Source organism: Amblyomma maculatum, unplaced genomic scaffold (genome assembly GCF_055883805.1).
Source record: "Amblyomma maculatum isolate TAMU_Amacu unplaced genomic scaffold, ASM5588380v1 scaffold_14, whole genome shotgun sequence".
NCBI classification, from domain to species: domain Eukaryota; kingdom Metazoa; phylum Arthropoda; class Arachnida; order Ixodida; family Ixodidae; genus Amblyomma; species Amblyomma maculatum.
Genome location: NW_028146739.1, coordinates 283885 through 307241, shown reverse-complemented (window position 1 = coordinate 307241; position 23357 = coordinate 283885). Strand labels below are relative to the sequence as shown.

The 23357-nt window shown below is 46.5% G+C and overlaps 1 protein-coding gene across 5 annotated transcripts in view; it reads left to right on the top strand.

The window, feature by feature from the left end:
- Window positions 1–23357, top strand: part of LOC146172058 (ubiquitin carboxyl-terminal hydrolase 8-like) — a 469773-nt gene that overhangs the window by 211223 nt on the left and 235193 nt on the right. For all 5 annotated transcript variants that reach the window (XM_084586092.1, XM_084586094.1, XM_084586091.1 and 2 more), the window contains one exon: window positions 12537–12731. In XM_084586092.1, the coding sequence (XP_084442218.1) occupies window positions 12537–12731 (195 nt within the window). The remainder of the gene's footprint in view (window positions 1–12536; window positions 12732–23357) is intronic.

The window sequence follows — 23357 nt, the reverse complement described above, 5'->3', positions numbered from 1 at the left end:
GATCGAGGTGTTCCTCGAATGTGTGGGAATAGACGATCACATCGTCCAGGTAGGCGAGGGCGTGCTGCCATCGGGCATCGCCGAGTACACGGTCCATTAGTCTCTGGTATGTGCTCGGAGCGCCGGACAATCCAAAGGGCATTCTTTTGAAGTGGAAAAGTCCTCAGTGACATGAGAACGCCGTTTTCTACTCGTCGCCTGGTCGCATTTCGACCTGCAGATACCCTTGCTGGCATCAAGTATCGAAAAGAACTGAGCGCCGCCGAGATTGGAAACAATCTCTATTCTCGGAAAGGGGTATGCATCTTTCTCCATGACCTCGTTCAGACGCCGATAGTCCACGCACAAGCGCCAAGTGCGGTCTTTCTTTGGTACGAGCACCACTGGGCACCCCCATGGACTTTGAGAACGGCATATAAGACCAGCATCGAGCAACTCCTGGAGTGCCTCATCGATCGCTTGCCTTTTAGCAGCGCTGTCGGGCCTTGGGTTACATTTCCAGGGCAGCGCGTCACCCGTATTCATGCGGTGCTGCACCAGATTGGTACATCCCGGCTGGTCTGTGAACATCTCGTGAAAGTTGTGTAGCAACGACAAGAGTCGGTCACGTTGGTGCTCTGTCAGCGCACCGGCATCGGCCAGCAATCTCTGCATTTTCTTTTCCGAATGCGGATGAAAAGCGAGCTGACAGGTCGCCGCTGCCGATCGCGGCAGCTGACACAGAAACCCACTCGTTTTCCACCGGCAGTGGCCGGGGTTGTATGCGTTTTCTTCTCCGACTGCGGAGAGGGAGCATTGAGACGGGCCACCCTAACCGAGCTCGGTCGGGGGTGCGAGCAGCGCTCATAGGAGGTATGCCTCCCGTCTGCGAGCGGATCGGCCGTGCGCATTAACAACGATTGCGTTGTAACCGGCGGTTCGGCAAATGGCCTGAGCGGGGCACACGGGCTCTTCCGATAACCCCCACTGGCGATATCGATCACCAGTCCAGTTTTAGCCAAGAACTCTCGGCCTAGGATAATTGGTACTGTCAGGCCAGGCAGGTGAACAAAACGCATTCTGCGTACACGCTTATCGAAGCGCACTACGAGGCGAATGTCACCGCAGGAGCGCACCTCTCCGCTAGCGAGCAGGAGGGGCGTTCTTCGCTGTCGCATCCGAACGGATCGCCGTCGGAGCTGGGAAACGACCGCGTCTCCAATGAGCGAAATGCTTGCACCCGTGTCCAGCAGTGCCTTAAATGTTGCTCCCGCTATGGCGAGGTCAACAAAAGGCACTGGCTTGTTAGTTGGCTCTTCAACTTTGAAGGCTGTGGCTAAAGGTACGTCGGACAGACCCGATCAATGGTCTTAAAGGTACGTCCGACAGACCCGGTGCGTTTTTTTTCGGGATACGTCGGACGGATCCGGGAAATATTTTTCAGAGGTACGGCGGACGGACCCGGTCGGTGGGGTTCAAGTTTAACGTCCGATAGGCCCTATGCATTTTTCTCCGGTATACGCAAGGTAGATGGATGGGGATGGGCCTTTTGGACTTGGGATACGTTGGAAAAGCCGGATGTGTAGATATTAGTGTTGTAGTGTTTACTTGTTAGCGATAGCCAAATGTAGCCAAATCGAAGTTGATACGAGGTGTGCGAGGTCCAAGTAGCACGGTGTGATACGTGAAATGTGAAATTACGAAGAACAGTACAGTGGCAAGAATAGTGCCTATAATGGGTGATAGATTTATGTTAGTTGGACAGCGACAGTTGTGGCAAGCACGACGAGCGCAAGCGCATGTAATCGCGGTGTTGACGGCCAGCCCGCGGCTCGCACGCCCGATCATTTGGTCTTCGTTATCATGTGGATGATCGTCTACGACGGTAGTTATGTAGTTTTGATTCCTCAAAGTTTCCTCACTTCAATCTGCGATGAGATGCGTCACGTAACGTGTCGCTTTCTGCTCGTATTGAGGTTTATATGTGCTTTGCTGGGCTGCAAGTTCTACATACGTACAAGTGGAGCTGAAAACGCTGGGTACCGCCGATGTGTGTCTAGCCCAAGCATCGCATCATCCTTGTTTGTTGTGTGAATGGAGGTGTAGGCGCCGGTTTGTGTTTTCCGTAAGATGTTATGACGTCCGTGCTACGTCGTAACGAAAGTGCTGTGTGAGACTACGAGAGTGCCGTGATGATGTGATGCGTGCGCCGATGTCCGGACGGACATCAGCGTGTCCGTTTATGATCGCCGATGTTCCGAGTGCATGCTAGTATTTATTAGGTGCAGTGGTAAGTCCAAAAACGTGGCGTAATGAGATTCACGCGCGCTGTGCAACAGTCGATGACAATAAGTCATCGACAATTTGTTATCAGACTGCACTACAGAGCTCAAAACTCGGAAAATGTGGTGTTTCTACAAAGTACATGCCTATTGTTTACATTAGTGCGTTTTGAAGGTTCTAAAAAAAAAAGTTAAATGGCAATACTTGAACCTAGCCTTGCACAAAGTTGTTGGGAATGCACATGATACAGTTTTTGCGTGTTGGGGTAGACAGAAAAATAAGTGCCCAGCCCACACTGTCGAAATATGCATTACTACAGGTGAAATGGTTCAGGCTTTTGGGAAATATCAGCTGCCTGGCACAGCATCTTCCAATGTTCAGGTTTTGTGTTATTGTTGAAGGCCATTTTATCATTAATAAAGGAACGAATATGGTTTATGTGTTAGACTAGTGCTTTTTCAGTGTATTATGTTTGTTTTTTTTAGTTTTTCCCCTAATTTATTTTGCTTTTTGATGCTAGACAAACTCAAATGGTACACTTTTAAACTTCTCTGTCCAAAGCTGAACATGAATATCTTCCATGCATGTGACAGCTGTAATGCTGGAAAGGAAGATGTCACTGAGACATCTCAGCGACACGTTCAGCTACTTGCCCCAAGGTTGTGATATTTAATCTCAGTGATAGCAGCCGCACTTTGGTGGAGTCTAAATGCAAACGCATTTGTTTCCTGCGAGATGTCAATGCAAAGTACAAAGTCCAGGGAGTCAATTTATCTAGAGCTCTCCACTGCAGTATTCTTCATAGCTACATATGTCACTTTAGGATGTGAAACCCTACATGCCACATGTAGGATTTGGTGTTTTTTAGATTTTGGAACCTCTCATATATGTTGCACAACATTTGGCTAATTGTAGTTCTCAAACAGTTGCTGAAGATGAAACCAAAGCAGTTCTTGGCATGGTTTCCCGCTTGGATTAATTTGCTAATTGCGGTTCTTTGAAACTTGCATCACTGCTAGACAGTTCAAATAGCAGGCAATTGAATTACAAGAATGATGTGTATCATGCATTTCAGTTTACAAATGGAAAGTAATGGTCCCCTCCATGCATGCACAGGTGCCCATAGATAAATACATAATTGGATGTGTGATTGTGACACATATCAAGGGTCTACAGAAAGCCATGTGGAGCCAGTATGATATTCTTCATGAAGACTAAAATAAAATTGTACAACAGCTGCTGTCCATCGCAGAAAAATTTGGTCATTTTGTGTGTGATTAACTGACCATGAGTAGCATTTTAATCAGAGTGATATATAATATCTGGTTTAGCATCCTAAAACAACTATGAGGGATGCAACAGTTGAGGGCTCCTGTACAGTTTCGACCAAGTGGGGTTCTTTTACATGCACTGACACCGCACAGTGCATGACAGCCTATTGTTTTGCCTCTATTGAAATGCCTCTGCTGTGGCTGGAATCAAATCTGCATCCATGGGTTCAGCAGCCAAGCACTTTAACTACCGAGCCAGCACAACGGGGTCAAGTAATAAAATGCACGCTATTAGTTTCCTTCTGACCTGTAGTTTCCTTCACAGAACTAATGTATACAAGAAAAAGTAAATAGCAAAAAAAAAAAAAAGAGTTTTATTGCACATTATATTCACATGTCAGTAACATCCTCTAGGAAGAAATTTCTCCTAATATTTGCATGGAAACAATGAACATCTTACAAAAACAAAACAATGCATTTACTGCACTCCAATTGTTAATGGTTAAGGCTGCATCTATGCTACTAGACTGCACTTCTCACAAAAAAAAAAAAAAACCACAAGCCCCATCTGCTTTGACCAATCACTTGATGAAATTAACAGAGACAGATGTCGCACACCACAGGCTGGTCGTCTCGCAACATTGCATTTCAATTTCATGCCTTTCCATTTAGCTTCAACTGTTGCCAGCATTACTAGTCACCCATATTTAGTGAAATATTTTTTTATGCTGTTCAGATCAGCATCCTTGTTAACGAAGGTCTCGGGAATTCTCGATGCTATCATTTTCACATCTTCCTCACCTGGAAGAATGAAGAGAATGAAAAGCCTTGAGCAGACAAAAAATTAGGGAGGCACCTAATCTTCACCGGTAAGGGTATGATGCACCAGCATTAATGACTCTTGTCAGCAGATCCCACTGTGGATTCCCATTCTTTTACATGCCCTTTGCTACAAACTTAATCACTAATTCCTTACTTCATGTCTCTGTTATCTCACACATACTCATTAGCATATGGTCGTAGGCAGCCCTGGTATGTGATAGATAACCTGGCATAGGCCTCTGTAAGCCTCGCGTTAACCAAGCTGTACAAACATGCCTCCATGGCCTTGGAGTAAGCTTTCTTACTCGAAGCTGAAACGTCTGGAACATATTTCAAAATATAACTTTGTAAGCTCGAGTTAACAGCTCCTGCCATGTCGTGTGGCCTCTTGACAGTTGTCTCATGGTACTTTTGGCTTGTGCACAGGGTCTGTCTGGTAATCATGATGGCTAACATGCATGAAAAAGACATTTTTGCACAAACCTTGGTGGCAAATGGTCAAGTGGTGCACTGCAGATTCTGAAATGTACACCTATATGTATGCAAGGGCGGCATCATCACATAGCATAATCAAGACTTCTGTCGGTACCTGCAGTTACATGGCACTCCAATGCCCAATTAAGGACCACCTCAGACAATGGTTGTTGTTACCACAAGACCTGTTCTAACAGCGTGCTGGCACCATTCCACTGAGCGACGGGCATATATATGCATACCTTAGATAGCTCATGATTATGGGTCTCATTATGACTTCCAAGGAGTTCTGTCGTCAGAAGCCCTACACTTTATGAAAGCGGTACAGCTGTCTTGAAAGGTGATGAAAAGAAATAACCAGGTTATCTTACCAATATGCTGCATGAATATACCAAGAAGCTTGTACAAAGAAAATTGCGAGTGAAATGGCAGGATTTTTGAAACATTGAAACAAACAACAAACTAAACTTTGTCAAACCTGTCATCGAGGAATGGAAATCATGGAATCATCAAAAACACACCATGGAGTACATTTCAGGTCATCTACACAAAAGACACACCCACACCTGACACACAGCTTCATACTTATGAAAGATGACAAATCAATATGCAAGGAGTGTGGATATGAACTAACAATAAACCATGTCTTACTTACATCTGTGCGAGACTCGAGAAAAAAGGAGGAAAACATTTTGTACAATTTTGCAACATCCCTCTTCCATCCCAGCATGATCCTAGGAGAGACTGCACTAGTCCGAATTCCCTGCATTTTTGGTTTCCTAAAATGACTCAACGTTCTTGAACAAGCCACATCCTAAAGAACACTAGTCATTACTCACAAAATAAATACATTAAACCTTATTCTTGGTGCATGGCAGCATTAGTCGGGTTTGCATCATAAAAACCAACACAACGCTTATAAGCTTTCGGTCTGGTGTGGTCCTTATTCACGTGACAGCGCTGTCATGCGGGTCTAGTGTCCCAGTGATCGGAAAGTGACCATTTCTAAATGCTAGCATACATTTTAAAACTGTGAAGGCGATTCTACAGATCTCTAAAGACGCGTGGGTGTTTGGTTTCGACTGGAGTACTCAAGTGTTCACAGTGCATTTCTGAAGGCGTTGCTTTACTTTACGGGGTCCACAAAATGCAGCTGAATATCAAACGCCGCCTAGGTAGGTTTTCTAGCAAGACAACGGTGTAGCCGGACCAGCGCTGGCCGCGGACTTGAAAGGCGAACTGTTCAAACTTTTAGCTTCTGACCACACCTGAAACACTGTGTTGTGCATGGTCAAGGCAGAATTTTTCCACTGAGCACTGGTAGCTATCGATTTCGCGCCCAATATTATGAAAATCCGTCCTCTCTTCAGTGGAGCGTTTATGTGCATCAGGGTAGCGATCCGTGGGAACACGGATGCGTGGTTGTAGCAACGACCACTTGCATGACGCTCTCTGCACAATTTCAAGAATCAGCATCTGCAACGAAATGTGCAGTGCACATTTTCTACCGTGTACCGAAGTCCGGCGACGCATGCATATCTCCCGCGCTCGTTTGGGTCATGCTAACTTCGAGCATGCGGGTGTTTAAACTACATGTACGCAAAATTGAACGACGAGAAAAAGATGCAGGCTGAGTACTTGTCTAGACTTCCTCTAAATACAAAAAACATTGCTGTTTGTAGGGAAATGGATCATTCGCGCTTCTGGCTTTCCGGTTGTGCACTCATGTATTGCGGTGACGCGGGTCTTCGCCTCGTCGCTGTAACTGCGCAGGCTTCTAGTAGATACGGAGTGTCTTTTGCCACCTACAGCTCTGAGGTAGAATCTAAAGGAAGGATTTAACTAGGATCATTCTATTTCCTCTGTTTGCATGTGAGGCGAGCATATGACGTATGTCACATACAGCATATACATACTTTAGACAGCCGAATGTTCTGCACGGCGAGGTGTGTGTGTTTTGTGCCGGCGCTCGATCTCCGGAGGTCGATGCAGGACCTAAGACAGCGTAAATGCTAGGAATAGCTCGCTTGCATTACAGGCAGATCGAGGTGATAGTTTAAAAGCTGCTCGTGAATGTGCGTATCTCGATGCCAGCTGGTGGAGCTGGTGCAGTACGTCGTATCGCCTGCAGCTATGTGCGTGACAAGCAATGCTTGCCGTACACAATCCTGAGTGAAGAGCGTGATCTATGTTAGAATCTGCCTTTTGTGCGAGGATGTGGCGCCATCATGCGGGAGCGGGCGAGAAACACATTGGACAGCAGTGTAGCAGACGACGCGAAAGCGCACCATACGAAATGGCCAGGCCAACGCAGGTAGAAAGCGAAAGCTTCCCCCCTTTTTTGGCCTCGGGGCGGAAAGTAGTGACAGTGATTGCAGCACATCATGTTCACACAGTATGGGGAAATGTAGAGCGTTTTCACAATCCACTCATAATGCACGTACGCATATACTAACTTCGTATTGTACGAGCGTGTAGCGCGGGCCGTGTTCGACGTGACCGAATCTCAGCGTGCAGGTTTTCGGCAGACAGGAGAGCGCGGGCTGAGAGAGAGAGAGAGAGAGGGGGATCTCAAAGGACTAAGCAGCCAGGGGTTTGTTGATGCTTCAGAGCTAGGTGGAATCGTCTCCTGTGACTTCGAGCGGCGCATATGCGCGGGGTGTCTTTAGCTACCGAGCACAATGCGGTCACTGCGGCGCCGGCATGGTGCAATGGGCGTCGCTTCCTCCTCGCGTCATCTACAAGCCTGCAGCTATAGGATTTCATCTACGAAGCTCGACAGTGAGGCACATATAAACACCCCCTGAAAAGGGCATTGTCCCGGCCGGAATGCACACCTGCAGGAAACGTGCTGCATTTTTCTGGCAACAAATGATTCAGCGCTGTAGCCGGTTTCTGCCCTCAGGAGTCAGAACGGATGTGGTCGCAGTGGTGAAAAGGTTCTCGGTGCGCAGAGAATGGTCATTTTGTTGCGAAAGGATCCACAACGTTCATTTCTGCCTCCACTGCGATTTCTGTGGAATCAACAACTTGGTGACACATGTGCATCTCCTACATATCGGATGCGCATCTCGGTCTGGAACCAACCCTGTTCTACGTTCAGTGCGATCTACTATGCAAGTGAACGAGCATGAACCCTCCAGGAAACTCATTTATTGTGCCGGGCGGCTTCCTTGCCGTTGCAAACGGTTGAACGAAGACGACGATAGCTTCCTAACGAAGTGCATCTGATTGCGTACACAAAAGGAACAAAATCTGGATGCTTTGGCGTGCACGAAGGCGAGCCTTTAATTTTAAAAAAAGATACTGTGCGTCGTGCAAGAGTGTCAAGTGCGTCATATGCTCCGAGCGGCAAAAACACAGATACTACAGGTATGTATGCATCTAAACGAAATATGCATGATGAAAAGTACCTACTGGAGTTTGCACCCAGCCTTTAACGCACCAGGGATAGCTGCAATGAGGATTTTTTCGGTGCGTGATTGCTTTAGTTGCGCCGGGGCCTGAAGGCGATGTATTTTGTCGTTGCTTTTCTTTATGTGCGAAAGGGCTAGGTAGCTTAGATATCACAGGCAGCTGCGTGCGCTGGGCCGTAATATTTAGCATGTTTTATCGTGACTGCCACCTCACTAACAAGAAAAGATACGGCGTTTTATGCACTGCCGTTCGCGAGCCTCATGACCAGCTCAACCACTTGGCTCGCGAACGGCGGTGCATCACAACAAACGCCCAATTTTTTTTTCTTTTTAGTCAGGCGGCAGTCGCGATAAAGCATGCTAAATATTACGATCTAGCGCACACAGCCACCTGTGATATCTGCGCTACCCGGCCCCTTCACATATAAAGAAAACAAACGACAAAATACATCGCCATCAGACGCGCCGAACAAATGCTCATTGCAGCTATCACTGGTGGGTGCAAACTCCGGTAGATACTTTTCATCATGCACATTTCCTTTAGATGCATACATACCTGTAACGAAGTGTTTTTCGCACAGTCGAGAGCACGCAGTTGGTTGCTAAGGTCGGCCATTCACCTCTTGACGCTTGGTGGTTGAAGCTTCACGTCGTTGTTGGTCGCGGCTCGGCGAAGGAAACCTGAAAAACCGCGTCTTGCATCTTGGCACGCTTAGAGAGTGGCAACCGTACGCGGAATGTGGTTGGCATCGCTTTGCCAAGCTTGTGACCGCCACCGTGCCGCCCGGTGCCGCCAGCCCCCGTGCACTGGCGGCGCCGAGAAACTCCGTCGACGCCGTCCAATGTGTTTCCATCGGTCGCCGCTACGACTTCGCGCATGCGCAGAAAACTCGCGCAAAAGGCGGATTGATGAACTCTTCGTAGCACCTCATCGGGAGTCGCGGTGCGACATACGCGTTCGACGTGCATATAGCCATGAGCCTATATATTGACGTCCGCCGTATCTTTACGAGAATCGAATGGGTACGTCGGACGTATCTTTAGACATTTCGAACTTTGAATGCGGACGTGACGGGTACAGGCTTCCGAGCATTTTCAGCCTCCGCCGGTGCTGATACCGGCGGCCTGCCTCGTTTCCCGATCTCGAGGGGCAGTTTCTGGCTATGTGACCAATTTAGGTCGTGTCTAAAACAGCGCACAGATCGCCATGCTTGTTGGTGCGACGCTCGGCGGTTTTCAGAGGCACCCGACCGTCTGGCCGTATGTGGCCCTCCGGGGGTGCGATTTGAGTAGGTGCGGACTTTCGCGGCTGAACCCCGCTGAACTCAAGGGGGTTGAAATCAGCACTGCGCAACCGGTACCCAAAGGGATCCAGGGCGCGATCCGATACTTCGAGCGGCAACGGCTCGCTTGTGAACCCACTTGCCTCAGGAGTGTACTCACTCCTTACCGTTGGGACGCCGCTCCAGGCACACCTCGGCTCTAGTGATTCTCTAGCCGGTGGCGGGGGCCGATATTTACGGGCCGCAGAAATCTGAGCCTGGACTCTGCGAGCTTCAATGACAAGCTCGTTCAGGTCGCTGCATCGGCAGCTACTCAAGTAAAGGGCAAATGTGGGGTGGCACTGGCGGAGGACGCGTTCCACTCGCTCTGAATGCGAAGCTTCTGTGTCGGCGTACTCGTACAATTCCTGCACCGCTCGTACGAACTCAAGCGATTCATCAGGGGCCTGCGTCCGCAGCTCCAGTTCTCGCCGCATTCGCTGCTTGTAATCGTACGGAAGGAACTCCTCCTTGAACAAGCGTCAAAAGTCAGACATAGACTTGCTTTGTGGCCTACCAATAGGTACCACCGGGCGGCCTGATCAACGAGTGAAACTGGCAAAGCTCGTCTCAGAATATCGCTCTCGCTCAGGTCACTCGCAAGCTCATACCGGCGCAAGGCCAGTAGGAAGTCATTTGCGCTCTGCGTGTCGCTGTAGCCACTGTATGTCGGTATCGGTACGCCGATCCGAGGGCCAGGCGAGCGCGCCTGCTTCAACAGCTGTTGCAAAGCGGATGCGAGGACGTTTGCGGCGTCTCCCTCCGGGTGACATACTGCGCGCTCACTAGCCATCGGGTGTGATGCGCGTGCCGCTGTTGCGGGCATTCTCCAATCGGTGCCAATGGGCCATTCCGACTGAATACCGGGGGGAATAAAGCCTTCGCCAATGGGCGGTAGCTGGTGATGCAACTCGGGATCTCCCGATGCTGGGTACGCTGCATGCCTCTCCGTCAAAGGACGGGCAGGACGGGGAGCGCTCGCTGCATTGGCGGGTGTAGATGCAAATTTGGCCACCGGGTCAGCCTGCGCGCGCAGCGGGTGCAAGGAGCGAAGAGTAGCCGCCGGCGACGGGCGATGGCTGTACAAGTAATTCAGGATTGCCTGTATTAAGACTCGTTTGGCGAACTGCATTGGCAGTCGCACCTGTTACATGGCGGAGCGACTGGGCCTGAAAGCCACTGCCACTGGGCACGGGCTTCGGAAGCTGGCCGGGAGTTCCCGGCGCAAACATAGCGCGAGCCGCATCGGCGGGTTCGCCAGGGGACACGTTCAAAAGAACGGAACTTCTATAGCCACAGCCATGGGACTGTTCCGGCTTGATGTACTTACCGGGAATGCCCGGCGCAACGTTTCGGACGGTAGCCGCGCCTGCGGCATCATGCAACACGTCCAATTGACCTCCCAACATCGCATCGGCGGTTGGATTTGATGTAGCCAAATGGCTAATGCTCGAGATCTCCCGAGCTTGGCCGCAGACGTCGGCCAACATCATTAGGTCAGACAGCCCATAGTGCGGGCTGGTCATGTTGTTCATACAGAGCTAGCTTTCCCCGCTGGAACGCCAACAGGGCCCCATGTTGGTGCGCCAAAATGTGGGACTCTCTACATGGCAGCGGTTCCGCTCTCAGAGCAAACAACGCTCCGCTAGCTCAGACCACAGTGGTGGCCCCAAGAACAACACGAACACCAAGGACTAAAGGGTAAACCGGTTTAATGGTTTCCTTGGCCGCGCGCGCGATCAACCAATTCTGTTCACCGGATGCTTCCGCTCAGCTGGCCCGTCCGGTCCGCTCTGTCCAGGCTGCACGTCACCACACACGCACACACAACGCACGCCTCCCTCGCCACAGCAGTCGAGGGAAAGAGGAGGAAGGAGGCTGCCATGTGATGTGGAGAGGAGAGGCCGTGCCTCACCCTCGCCGCCGCGTCGTAGCCAGGAGGGGAAGGAGCGGGGATATGTGCCTTCCCACAAGCTTTTCCCTGTTGTAAAACGTGTCTAGTCACCGCATTCCTCCTAACAGTTTCTAAAGGCCCATTGAAGAGCTTGGTACCCTGGGAAGTGAAAGAGTATTTATGTTACAAGCACCTCACTTACTGGGTTATTGTTCCTTCTGTCCTTGTCCTACTATGGTCACCAAATAAAAATCGGTATCCAGGATTTTTGTGGTGGACTTTATTTTTGCACATAGGCATGTCATGCGTATGGCTAATATGTAAGAGCACCTGAAACTAATTGCTAGATCTTTCAGGCCTCATTCCAGTGCTACCGAAACCAAGCTTCCATTCTGTGCAGGTAACAGAAATTCAGGCTTATCGAATAAAGTGGAATGCAAGCTTAAAGGAAGCCTCTCATATGACGCTCATGTATGGTTGTGAGCTTGTACCATTCTTGAATGGCTCCTGAACCTTGAGTGCCAGTCAAAGACCTGATGTGCAGGAGAGAACTAAGGTGGCAAAACACGGTTGCGGCTTCACAGAGACACAAGAAAAATGCCCTGAGTGTGCTGCCACAACTGTGTCAAAACTTGCTTTTTGATAACAGGCCTCTCATTACATGCCATCATTGCAGAGTGCATATGATAGTCGTTGAGGCCAAGTTACTGAGGCCAGTGCTAGTAGTGTGTTTGCATGAGCAATTTGTCAGTTTTTCCTCACATTTTTGGCTTAGGACTTTCCATGCAATGGACACAGCACAGTTCCTGCTGCAGTGGTTTTTCCTTCACGTCTGGACTTTATGTGCTGTTTGCAGTACAGGCATAAAATTGTCAACTCATAAAAGCAGTTGCTGCTCGTCATCCGTTTATTCGACGCATCAAGGTTTAATGTCAGAAGCTTCACCCCTTCCTCATTTATACAGGCAATTAAAAGTGTGGTTTTTTTTAGTGCAAAATTTGATTTTTATGATGTTTTCGTGATTGTGTTTGGGAAATGTTGTAGTGATGTTCGTAACATCATTTTTGCGATGCAGGACCAGTTGGCCTCGGAGAAGGAGTTTGAGCTTCTCCGTGAGCGGAAGACGAGGGAAGCAGAAGAGGAGCTGCGGCGTTCTGTGCAGGAGCGGGAGGAGGCACTGCAAGCACACATTCGGCAGCTGGAGACAGAGCGTGCCTGGGTTGAGCAGAAGGTCACCGACCTCACCAATAGCAACCAACTCTTCCAGCAGGTATTCTTTGCAGGGCAGCTATTTAAATTGGTTACTTGTGATTTCGAGTACTAGTCATTCTCCCATAGGTGCACAGCTTAAATTATTCAGAATGGTATTTTATTTCTTTGTGGAGCAGTGGCACATGGCTTTATTCTCATGAGCAACAAAAGTGACCTCCAGGTGAAGAGACGTTGATCCCTTCTTTGTAGAGCCTCTGGTTGTAATTTTAATTGAGCTATACGTGAGCAGTGTATGGCACCAAGTGAGCCTTACAGTATGCCACTGGCCAGCAGGAATTTTATTCATCGAATCTCTCCATACATATCTCCTTCGAGTTCAATGTATCAAGGATTGACTGCACACGCTTTCAATTCTTCTTTTATATTCGGTGGCTAGGGTGCTCGCCTGCTGAGCCCAAGGACATGCAATGAAAGTGGCAGCTGTTTTTCGAACGTCAGTGCATTTTAAAGAACCCCAGGTGGTCAAAATTATCTGAGGCCCTCTACTATGGCATGCCTAAGGGACGTAGAAAAAAAATATTAAAAAAGGAAAAAATGATTAGGCGTCTGACAGACATTTTTGCTGCAGATTATATGATAGATAAAAATGGCTATAATGCATAACAATCTTGTGCTTGTGCTGTGCCCACTGCGAGTGTTCTTTCTGACTATTGCCCTTCTGTTTTAGTGACTTGCTGGTTTCTTACGGTGATGTCGAGTCTACTCCCGGCCCAGACACAGTAGCTATGTGTGGAAGACATGAAAAACCTCAAGAAGACGATAAACTTTTGTCAAGATTTAACAGCGGGAAAGCTTAATTTTGTCGTTACCAAAAAGGATGACTCCTCATCTACTGTTCTAAACTACACTACAAAGATGGACAGGCTGCAAAAACAAGTCGACCGCATTCTTTAAAACTAGACAATTTATAGAATCGAAGCAGATAGAACAATCTAAAAATTTTAGGTGTTGATAATGATGAAAAACTGGAGTTGTTGCAAGTTTGTTCATTGAAAGTTGCCGAGGTGCCCGTCGAGCGTATCCACATCTTGGAAGAGTAATACCTAAATTATTGGATGGAAGGGGAAAATAATGAAAAATAGCAAAATAGAAGGGTTTTTACTTCAAGCAATAAAAAAAAAACTTTGGATGATTGCAGAAGAGAACAGGGTGCTAAAATGAAAATCAGTGTCACTTCATTGAAAAGACAAAAAAAGTAAAATTTTATGCTCATGCGCAAAAAAAACAAAAAAACATTGGTGACGAAACGCCCACAAATGCCTCCACAGCCATGAATATCACGTTAGACCATTCTTACCTAATCAAATTATAAAGATGACTTTCGGCACTAAAAAGTGATGCAGTTAAACCTAGATGTGAAGAACCTCTATGTAGTGTCCTCAATATTATAAAGTTTTTCAATTCCCCAGCGCCACCCCCATTGAAGTGCGTCTCTTTCAAAACCCCAATTAACGAATGTGTCGGGGCGGTTGACCTTGATATAACGAACTTGCGGCGCCGACTGTCTCTTAGCTAGTACCGAGTTAGGGGGAAATTTGGCAGTAGCCCGCAGGTTTCAGGATGATAAAAAACAAACTGACGTGAGAGAAACGTCTATGATAGCAAGGAGCAACAGCAGCCGTCTCTGCTACTTTCGCTTTCAGAACTTGGCACTATGGTAGTTCATGTCAACATTTTTAGATAAGAGACTTATCTAAGAGCATTGGTTCATACTCAGAAGCAGCGAAAAATAACAGAACAAAGGAAAAAGACACGGGGCGAGCAGTGTACGTCCATCGCTGCCACGCTGTTGGGCTCACGGGCGTCGATAGCTGGAATAGCGCAGCATGGCGACCAGTTTTCTAGGGCAGAGGTGGGGGGCAAACGGGAACATGCTTGAAGGCGCAGGCACCTCCCCACACGGCGTGAATGTGCGCGCTCTCCTCCAGACTGATTCCTCCACCCACTCCCTCGTAGACGCGTCCCGCAAGCCATGGCAGAGGTAGAGGCTACTGCTGCAGTCTCGCTGCACGCTCTCAGCGCATCGCGAAACTTTTCACCGCTTCTAAAACTTGAAATGATTCTGATTTACTGCTAACATTTTCAACGTGGTTTCCCTTACAGTGAATTCTTAATCTGGTTTTCACCATGTGCTCGGCATCCGGGTCTTCACGCGAAAACTGCATATAACGAAAACCTGGATGTGACGAAAAATCACTGACATTTTACAAGTTTTTTATAACCAGTTTTAACTTTAGTGAGGTGTGACTGATGCAGTCTGATCCTAGCCTTTTGATGTAAGACGCTTCGAGCAACTCACAGGAAAGAGTGTCTCTGCTTAAAATCCTGATTTCTGTGATCTTTGGTTCACACTTTGGCTTGAAATCGCACGATTGGTAAATTGTTTTTCATGGAATGTTTGTGCTCTGCAGCTCAATCATTCACACATTGGCCAGTCTGGCGGACCTTGCCACAGGTTAACACTTTCCTGTCCGCGCCTATTCCTATGGATGGTTTCACGATTAGAATTTTCCCATCTTCGAAACACTCTTTGACAAGTGGCGTCATCCAAATAAAGTGATACTGAGGAGTGACTGATGCAGTCTGATCCCAGCCTTTTGATGTAAGACGCTTCGAGCAACTCACAAGCAAGAGTGTCACTGCTTAAAATTCTGATTTCTGTGATCTTTGGTTCACACTTTGGCTTGAAATCGCACGATTGGTAAATTGTTTTTCATGGAATGCTTGTGCTCTGCAGCCCAATCATTCAAACATTGGCCAGTTTGGCTGACCTTGCCACAGGTTAACACTTTCCTGTCCGCGCCTATTCCTATGGATGGTTTCACGATTAGAATTTTCCCGTTTTCGAAACACTCTTTGACAAGTGGCGTCATCCAATTAAAGTGATACTGAGGAGTGACTGATGCAGTCTGATCCCAGCCTTTTGATGTAAGACGCTTCGAGCAACTCACAAGCAAGAGTGTCACTGCTTAAAATCCTGATTTCTGTGATCTTTGGTTCACACTTTGGCTTGAAATCGCACGATTGGCAAATTGTTTTTCATGGAATGCTTGTGCTCTGCAGCCCAATCATTCACACATTGGCCAGTTTGGCTGACCTTGCCACAGGTTAGCACTTTCCTGTCCACGCCTATTCCTATCGATGGTTTCACGATTAGAATTTTCCCGTTTTCGAAACACTCTTTTACAAGTGGCGTCATCCAACGGGAAATAGAGGAACCCTTCTTTCAATTTTGCATTTATTTTTATTAAAGTGATACTGAGGAGTGACTGATGCAGTCTGATCCCAGCCTTTTGATGTAAGACGCTTCGAGCAACTCACAGGCAAGAGTGTCTCTGCTTAAAATCCTGATTTCTGTGATCTTTGGTTCACACTTTGGCTTGAAATCGCACGATTGGCAAATTGTGTTTCATGGAATGCTTGTGCTCTGCAGCCCAATCATTCACACATTGGCCAGTTTGGCTGACCTTGCCACAGGTTAACACTTTCCTGTCCGCGCCTATTCCTATGGATGGTTTCACGATTAGAATTTTCCCGTTTTCGAAACACTCTTTGACAAGTGGCGTCATCCAATTAAAGTGATACTGAGGAGTGACTGATGCAGTCTGATCCCAGCCTTTTGATGTAAGACGCTTCGAGCAACTCACAGGCAAGAGTGTCTCTGCTTAAAATTCTGATTTCTGTGATCTTTGGTTCACACTTTGGCTTGAAATCGCACGATTGGTAAATTGTTTTTCATGGAATGCTTGTGCTCTGCAGCCCAATCATTCACACATTGGCCAGTTTGGCTGACCTTGCCACAGGTTAACACTTTCCTGTCCGCGCCTATTCCTATGGATGGTTTCACGATTAGAATTTTCCCATCTTCGAAACACTCTTTGACAAGTGGCGTCATCCAATGGGAAATAGAGGAACCCTGCTTTCAGTTTTGCTTTTATTTTTATTAAAGTGATACTGAGGAGTGACTGATGCAGTCTGATCCCAGCCTTTTGATGTAAGACGCTTCGAGCAACTCACAAGCAAGAGTGTCACTGCTTAAAATCCTAATTTCTGTGATCTTTGGTTCACACTTTGGCTTGAAATCGCACAATTGGCAAATTGTTTTTCATGGAATGCTTGTGCTCTGCAGCCCAATCATTCACACATTGGCCAGTTTGGCTGACCTTGCCACAGGTTAACACTTTCCTGTCTGCGCCTATTCCTATCGATGGTTTCACGATTAGAATTTTCCCATCTTCGAAACACTCTTTGACAAGTGGCGTCATCCAATGGGAAATAGAGGAACCCTGCTTTCAGTTTTGCATTTATTTTTATTAAAGTGATACTGAGGAGTGACTGATGCAGTCTGATCCCAGCCTTTTGATGTAAGACGCTTCGAGCAACTCACAAGCAAGAGTGTCACTGCTTAAAATCCTAATTTCTGTGATCTTTGGTTCACACTTTGGCTTGAAATCGCACGATTGGCAAATTGTTTTTCATGGAATGCTTGTGCTCTGCAGCCCAATCATTCACACATTGGCCAGTTTGGCTGACCTTGCCACAGGCTAACAATTTCCTGTCTGCGCCTATTCCTATCGATGGTTTCACGATTAGAATTTTCCCGTTTTCGAAACACTCTTTGACAAGTGGCGTCATCCAATTAAAGTGATACTGAGGAGTGACTGATGCAGTCTGATCCCAGCCTTTTGATGTAAGACGCTTCGAGCAACTCACAGGCAAGAGTGTCTCTGCTTAAAATTCTGATTTCTGTGATCTTTGGTTCACACTTTGGCTTGAAATCGCACGATTGGTAAATTGTTTTTCATGGAATGCTTGTGCTCTGCAGCCCAATCATTCAAACATTGGCCAGTTTGGCTGACCTTGCCACAGGTTAACACTTTCCTGTCCGCGCCTATTCCTATGGATGGTTTCACGATTAGAATTTTCCCGTTTTCGAAACACTCTTTGACAAGTGGCGTCATCCAATTAAAGTGATACTGAGGAGTGACTGATGCAGTCTGATCCCAGCCTTTTGATGTAAGACGCTTCGAGCAACTCACAAGCAAGAGTGTCACTGCTTAAAATCCTGATTTCTGTGATCTTTGGTTCACACTTTGGCTTGAAATCGCACGATTGGCAAATTGTTTTTCATGGAATGCTTGTGCTCTGGAGCCCAATCATTCACACATTGGCCAGTTTGGCTGACCTTGCCACAGGTTAACACTTTCCTGTCCGCGCCTATTCCTATCGATGGTTTCACGATTAGAATTTTCCCGTCTTCGAAACACTCTTTGACAAGTGGTGTCATCGAATACGAAATAGAGGAACCCTTCTTTCAGTTTTGCATTTATTTTTATTAAAGTGATACTGAGGAGTGACTGATGCAGTCTGATCCCAGACTTTTGATGTAAGACGCTTCGAGCAACTCACAGGCAAGAGTGTCTCTGCTTAAAATTCTGATTTCTGTGATCTTTGGTTCACACTTTGGCTTGAAATCGCACGATTGGTAAATTGTTTTTCATGGAATGCTTGTGCTCTGCAGCCCAATCATTCACACATTGGCCAGTTGGCTGACCTTGCCACAGGTTAACACTTTCCTGTCCGCGCCTGTTCCTATGGATGGTTTTACGATTACAATTTTCCCGTTTTCGAAACACTCTTTGACAAGTGGTGTCATCGAATGGGAAATAGAGGAACCCTTCTTTCAGTTTTGCATTTATTTTTATTAAAGTGATACTGAGGAGTGACTGATGCAGTCTGATCCCAGCCTTTTGATGTAAGACGCTTCGAGCAACTCACAGGCAAGAGTGTCTCTGCTTAAAATCCTGATTTCTGTGATCTTTGGTTCACACTTTGGCTTGAAATCGCACGATTGGCAAATTGTGTTTCATGGAATGCTTGTGCTCTGCAGCCCAATCATTCCTACATTGGCCAGTTTGGCTGACCTTGCCACAGGTTAACACTTTCCTGTCCGCGCCTATTCCTATGGATGGTTTCACGATTAGAAGTTTCCCGTTTTCGAAACACTCTTTGACAAGTGGCGTCATCCAATTAAAGTGATACTGAGGAGTGACTGATGCAGTCTGATCCCAGCCTTTTGATGTAAGACGCTTCGAGCAACTCACAGGCAAGAGTGTCTCTGCTTAAAATCCTGATTTCTGTGATCTTTGGTTCACACTTTGGCTTGAAATCGCACGATTGGCAAATTGTTTTTCATGGAATGCTTGTGCTCTGCAGCCCAATCATTCACACATTGGCCAGTTTGGCTGACCTTGCCACAGGTTAACACTTTCCTGTCTGCGCCTATTCCTATCGATGGTTTCACGATTAGAATTTTCCCGTTTTCGAAACACTCTTTGACAAGTGGCGTCATCCAATTAAAGTGATACTGAGGAGTGACTGATGCAGTCTGATCCCAGCCTTTTGATGTAAGACGCTTCGAGCAACTCACAGGCAAGAGTGTCTCTGCTTAAAATCCTGATTTCTGTGATCTTTGGTTCACACTTTGGCTTGAAATCGCACGATTGGTAAATTGTTTTTCATGGAATGCTTGTGCTCGGCAACCCAATCATTCACACATTGGCCAGTTTGGCTGACCTTGCCACAGGTTAACACTTTGCTGTCTGCGCCTATTCCTGTCGATGGTTTCACGATTAGAATTTTCCCGTTTTCGAAACACTCTTTGACAAGCGGCGTCATCCAATGGGAAATAGAGGAACCCTTCTTTTAGTTTTGCTTTTATTTTTATTAAAGTGATACTGAGGAGTGACTGATGCTGTATGATCCCAGCCTTTTGATGTAAGACGCTTCGAGCAACTCACAAGCAAGAGTGTCTCTGCTTAAAATCCTGATTTCTGTGATCTTTGGTTCACACTTTGGCTTGAAATCGCACGATTGGCAAATTGTTTTTCATGGAATGCTTGTGCTCTGCAGCCCAATCAATCACACATTGGCCAGTTTGGCTGACCTTGCCACAGGTTAACACTTTCCTGTCTGCGCCTATTCCTATCGATGGTTTCACGATTAGAATTTTCCCGTTTTCGAAACACTCTTTGACAAGTGGCGTCATCCAATTAAAGTGATACTGAGGAGTGACTGATGCAGTCTGATCCCAGCCTTTTGATGTAAGACGCTTCGAGCAACTCACAAGCAAGAGTGTCACTGCTTAAAATCCTAATTTCTGTGATCTTTGGTTCACACTTTGGCTTGAAATCGCACGATTGGCAAATTGTTTTTCATGGAATGCTTGTGCTCTGCAGCCCAATCATTCACACATTGGCCAGTTTGGCTGACCTTGCCACAGGTTAACACTTTCCTGTCTGCGCCTATTCCTATCGATGGTTTCACGATTAGAATTTTCCCGTTTTCGAAACACTCTTTGACAAGTGGCGTCATCCAATTAAAGTGATACTGAGGAGTGACTGATGCAGTCTGATCCCAGCCTTTTGATGTAAGATGCTTCGAGCAACTCACAGGCAAGAGTGTCTCTGCTTAAAATTCTGATTTCTGTGATCTTTGGTTCACACTTTGGCTTGAAATCGCACGATTGGTAAATTGTTTTTCATGGAATGCTTGTGCTCTGCAGCCCAATCATTCACACATTGGCCAGTTTGGCTGACCTTGCCACAGGTTAACACTTTCCTGTCCGCGCCTATTCCTATGGATGGTTTCACGATTAGAATTTTCCCATCTTCGAAACAGTCTTTGACAAGTGGCGTCATCCAATGGGAAATAGAGGAACCCTGCTTTCAGTTTTGCATTTATTTTTATTAAAGTGATACTGAGGAGTGACTGATGCAGTCTGATCCCAGCTTTTTGATGTAAGACGCTTCGAGCAACTCACAAGCAAGAGTGTCACTGCTTAAAATCCTAATTTCTGTGATCTTTGGTTCACACTTTGGCTTGAAATCGCACGATTGGCAAATTGTTTTTCATGGAATGCTTGTGCTCTGCAGCCCAATCATTCACACATTGGCCAGTTTGGCTGACCTTGCCACAGGTTAACACTTTCCTGTCCGCGCCTATTCCTACGGATGGTTTCACGATTAGAATTTTCCCATCTTCGAAACAGTCTTTGACAAGTGGCGTCATCCAATGGGAAATAGAGGAACCCTGCTTTCAGTTTTGCATTTATTTTTATTAAAGTGATACTGAGGAGTGACTGATGCAGTCTGATCCCAGCCTTTTGATGTAAGACGCTTCGAGCAACTCACAAGCAAGAGTGTCACTGCTTAAAATCCTAATTTCTGTGATCTTTGGTTCACACTTTGGCTTGAAATCGCACGATTGGCAAATTGTTTTTCATGGAATGCTTGTGCTCTGCAGCCCAATCATTCACACATTGGCCAGTTTGGCTGACTTTGCCACAGGTTAACACTTTCCTGTCCGCGCCTCTTCCTATGGATGGTTTCACGATTAGAATTTTCCCATCTTCGAAACACTCTTTGACAAGTGGCGTCATCCAATGGGAAATAGAGGAACCCTGCTTTCAGTTTTGCATTTATTTTTATTAAAGTGATACTGAGGAGTGACTGATGCAGTCTGATCCCAGCCTTTTGATGTAAGACGCTTCGAGCAACTCACAGGCAAGAGTGTCTCTGCTTAAAATCCTGATTTCTGTGATCTTTGGTTCACACTTTGGCTTGAAATCGCACGATTGGCAAATTGTTTTTCATGGAATGCTTGTGCTCTGCAGCCCAATCATTCACACATTGGCCAGTTTGGCTGACCTTGCCACAGGTTAACACTTTCCTGTCTGCGCCTATTCCTATCGATGGTTTCACGATTAGAATTTTCCCGTTTTCGAAACACTCTTTGACAAGTGGCGTCATCCAATTAAAGTGATACTGAGGAGTGACTGATGCAGTCTGATCCCAGCCTTTTGATGTAAGACGCTTCGAGCAACTCACAGGCAAGAGTGTCTCTGCTTAAAATTCTGATTTCTGTGATCTTTGGTTCACACTTTGGCTTGAAATCGCACGATTGGTAAATTGTTTTTCATGGAATGCTTGTGCTCTGCAGCCCAATCATTCAAACATTGGCCAGTTTGGCTGACCTTGCCACAGGTTAACACTTTCCTGTCCGCGCCTATTCTTATGGATGGTTTCACGATTAGAATTTTCCCGTTTTCGAAACACTCTTTGACAAGTGGCGTCATCCAATTAAAGTGATACTGAGGAGTGACTGATGCAGTCTGATCCCAGCCTTTTGATGTAAGACGCTTCGAGCAACTCACAAGCAAGAGTGTCACTGCTTAAAATCCTGATTTCTGTGATCTTTGGTTCACACTTTGGCTTGAAATCGCACGATTGGCAAATTGTTTTTCATGGAATGCTTGTGCTCTGCAGCCCAATCATTCACACATTGGCCAGTTTGGCTGACCTTGCCACAGGCTAACACTTTCCTGTCCGCGCCTATTCCTATCGATGGTTTCACGATTAGAATTTTCCCGTCTTCGAAACACTCTTTGACAAGTGGTGTCATCAAATACGAAATAGAGGAACCCTTCTTTCAGTTTTGCATTTATTTTTATTAAAGTGATACTGAGGAGTGACTGATGCAGTCTGATCCCAGACTTTTGATGTAAGACGCTTCGAGCAACTCACAGGCAAGAGTGTCTCTGCTTAAAATTCTGATTTCTGTGATCTTTGGTTCACACTTTGGCTTGAAATCGCACGATTGGTAAATTGTTTTTCATGGAATGCTTGTGCTCTGCAGCCCAATCATTCACACATTGGCCAGTTGGCTGACCTTGCCACAGGTTAACACTTTCCTGTCCGCGCCTATTCCTATGGATGGTTTTACGATTACAATTTTCCCGTTTTCGAAACACTCTTTGACAAGTGGTGTCATCGAATGGGAAATAGAGGAACCCTTCTTTCAGTTTTGCATTTATTTTTATTAAAGTGATACTGAGGAGTGACTGATGCAGTCTGATCCCAGCCTTTTGATGTAAGACGCTTCGAGCAACTCACAGGCAAGAGTGTCTCTGCTTAAAATTCTGATTTCTGTGATCTTTGGTTCACACTTTGGCTTGAAATCGCACGATTGGTAAATTGTTTTTCATGGAATGCTTGTGCTCTGCAGCCGAATCATTCACACATTGGCCAGTTTGGCTGACCTTGCCACAGGTTAACACTTTCCTGTCCGCGCCTATTCCTATGGATGGTTTCACGATTAGAATTTTCCCGTTTTCGAAACACTCTTTGACAAGTGGCGTCATCCAATTAAAGTGATACTGAGGAGTGACTGATGCAGTCTGATCCCAGCCTTTTGATGTAAGACGCTTCGAGCAACTCACAAGCAAGAGTGTCACTGCTTAAAATTCTGATTTCTGTGATCTTTGGTTCACACTTTGGCTTGAAATCGCACGATTGGTAAATTGTTTTTCATGGAATGCTTGTGCTCTGCAGCCCAATCATTCACACATTGGCCAGTTGGCTGACCTTGCCACAGGTTAACACTTTCCTGTCCGCGCCTATTCCTATGGATGGTTTGACGATTAGAATTTTCCCGTTTTCGAAACACTCTTTGACAAGTGGCGTCATCCAATTAAAGTGATACTGAGGAGTGACTGATGCAGTCTGATCCCAGCCTTTTGATGTAAGACGCTTCGAGCAACTCACAGGCAAGAGTGTCTCTGCTT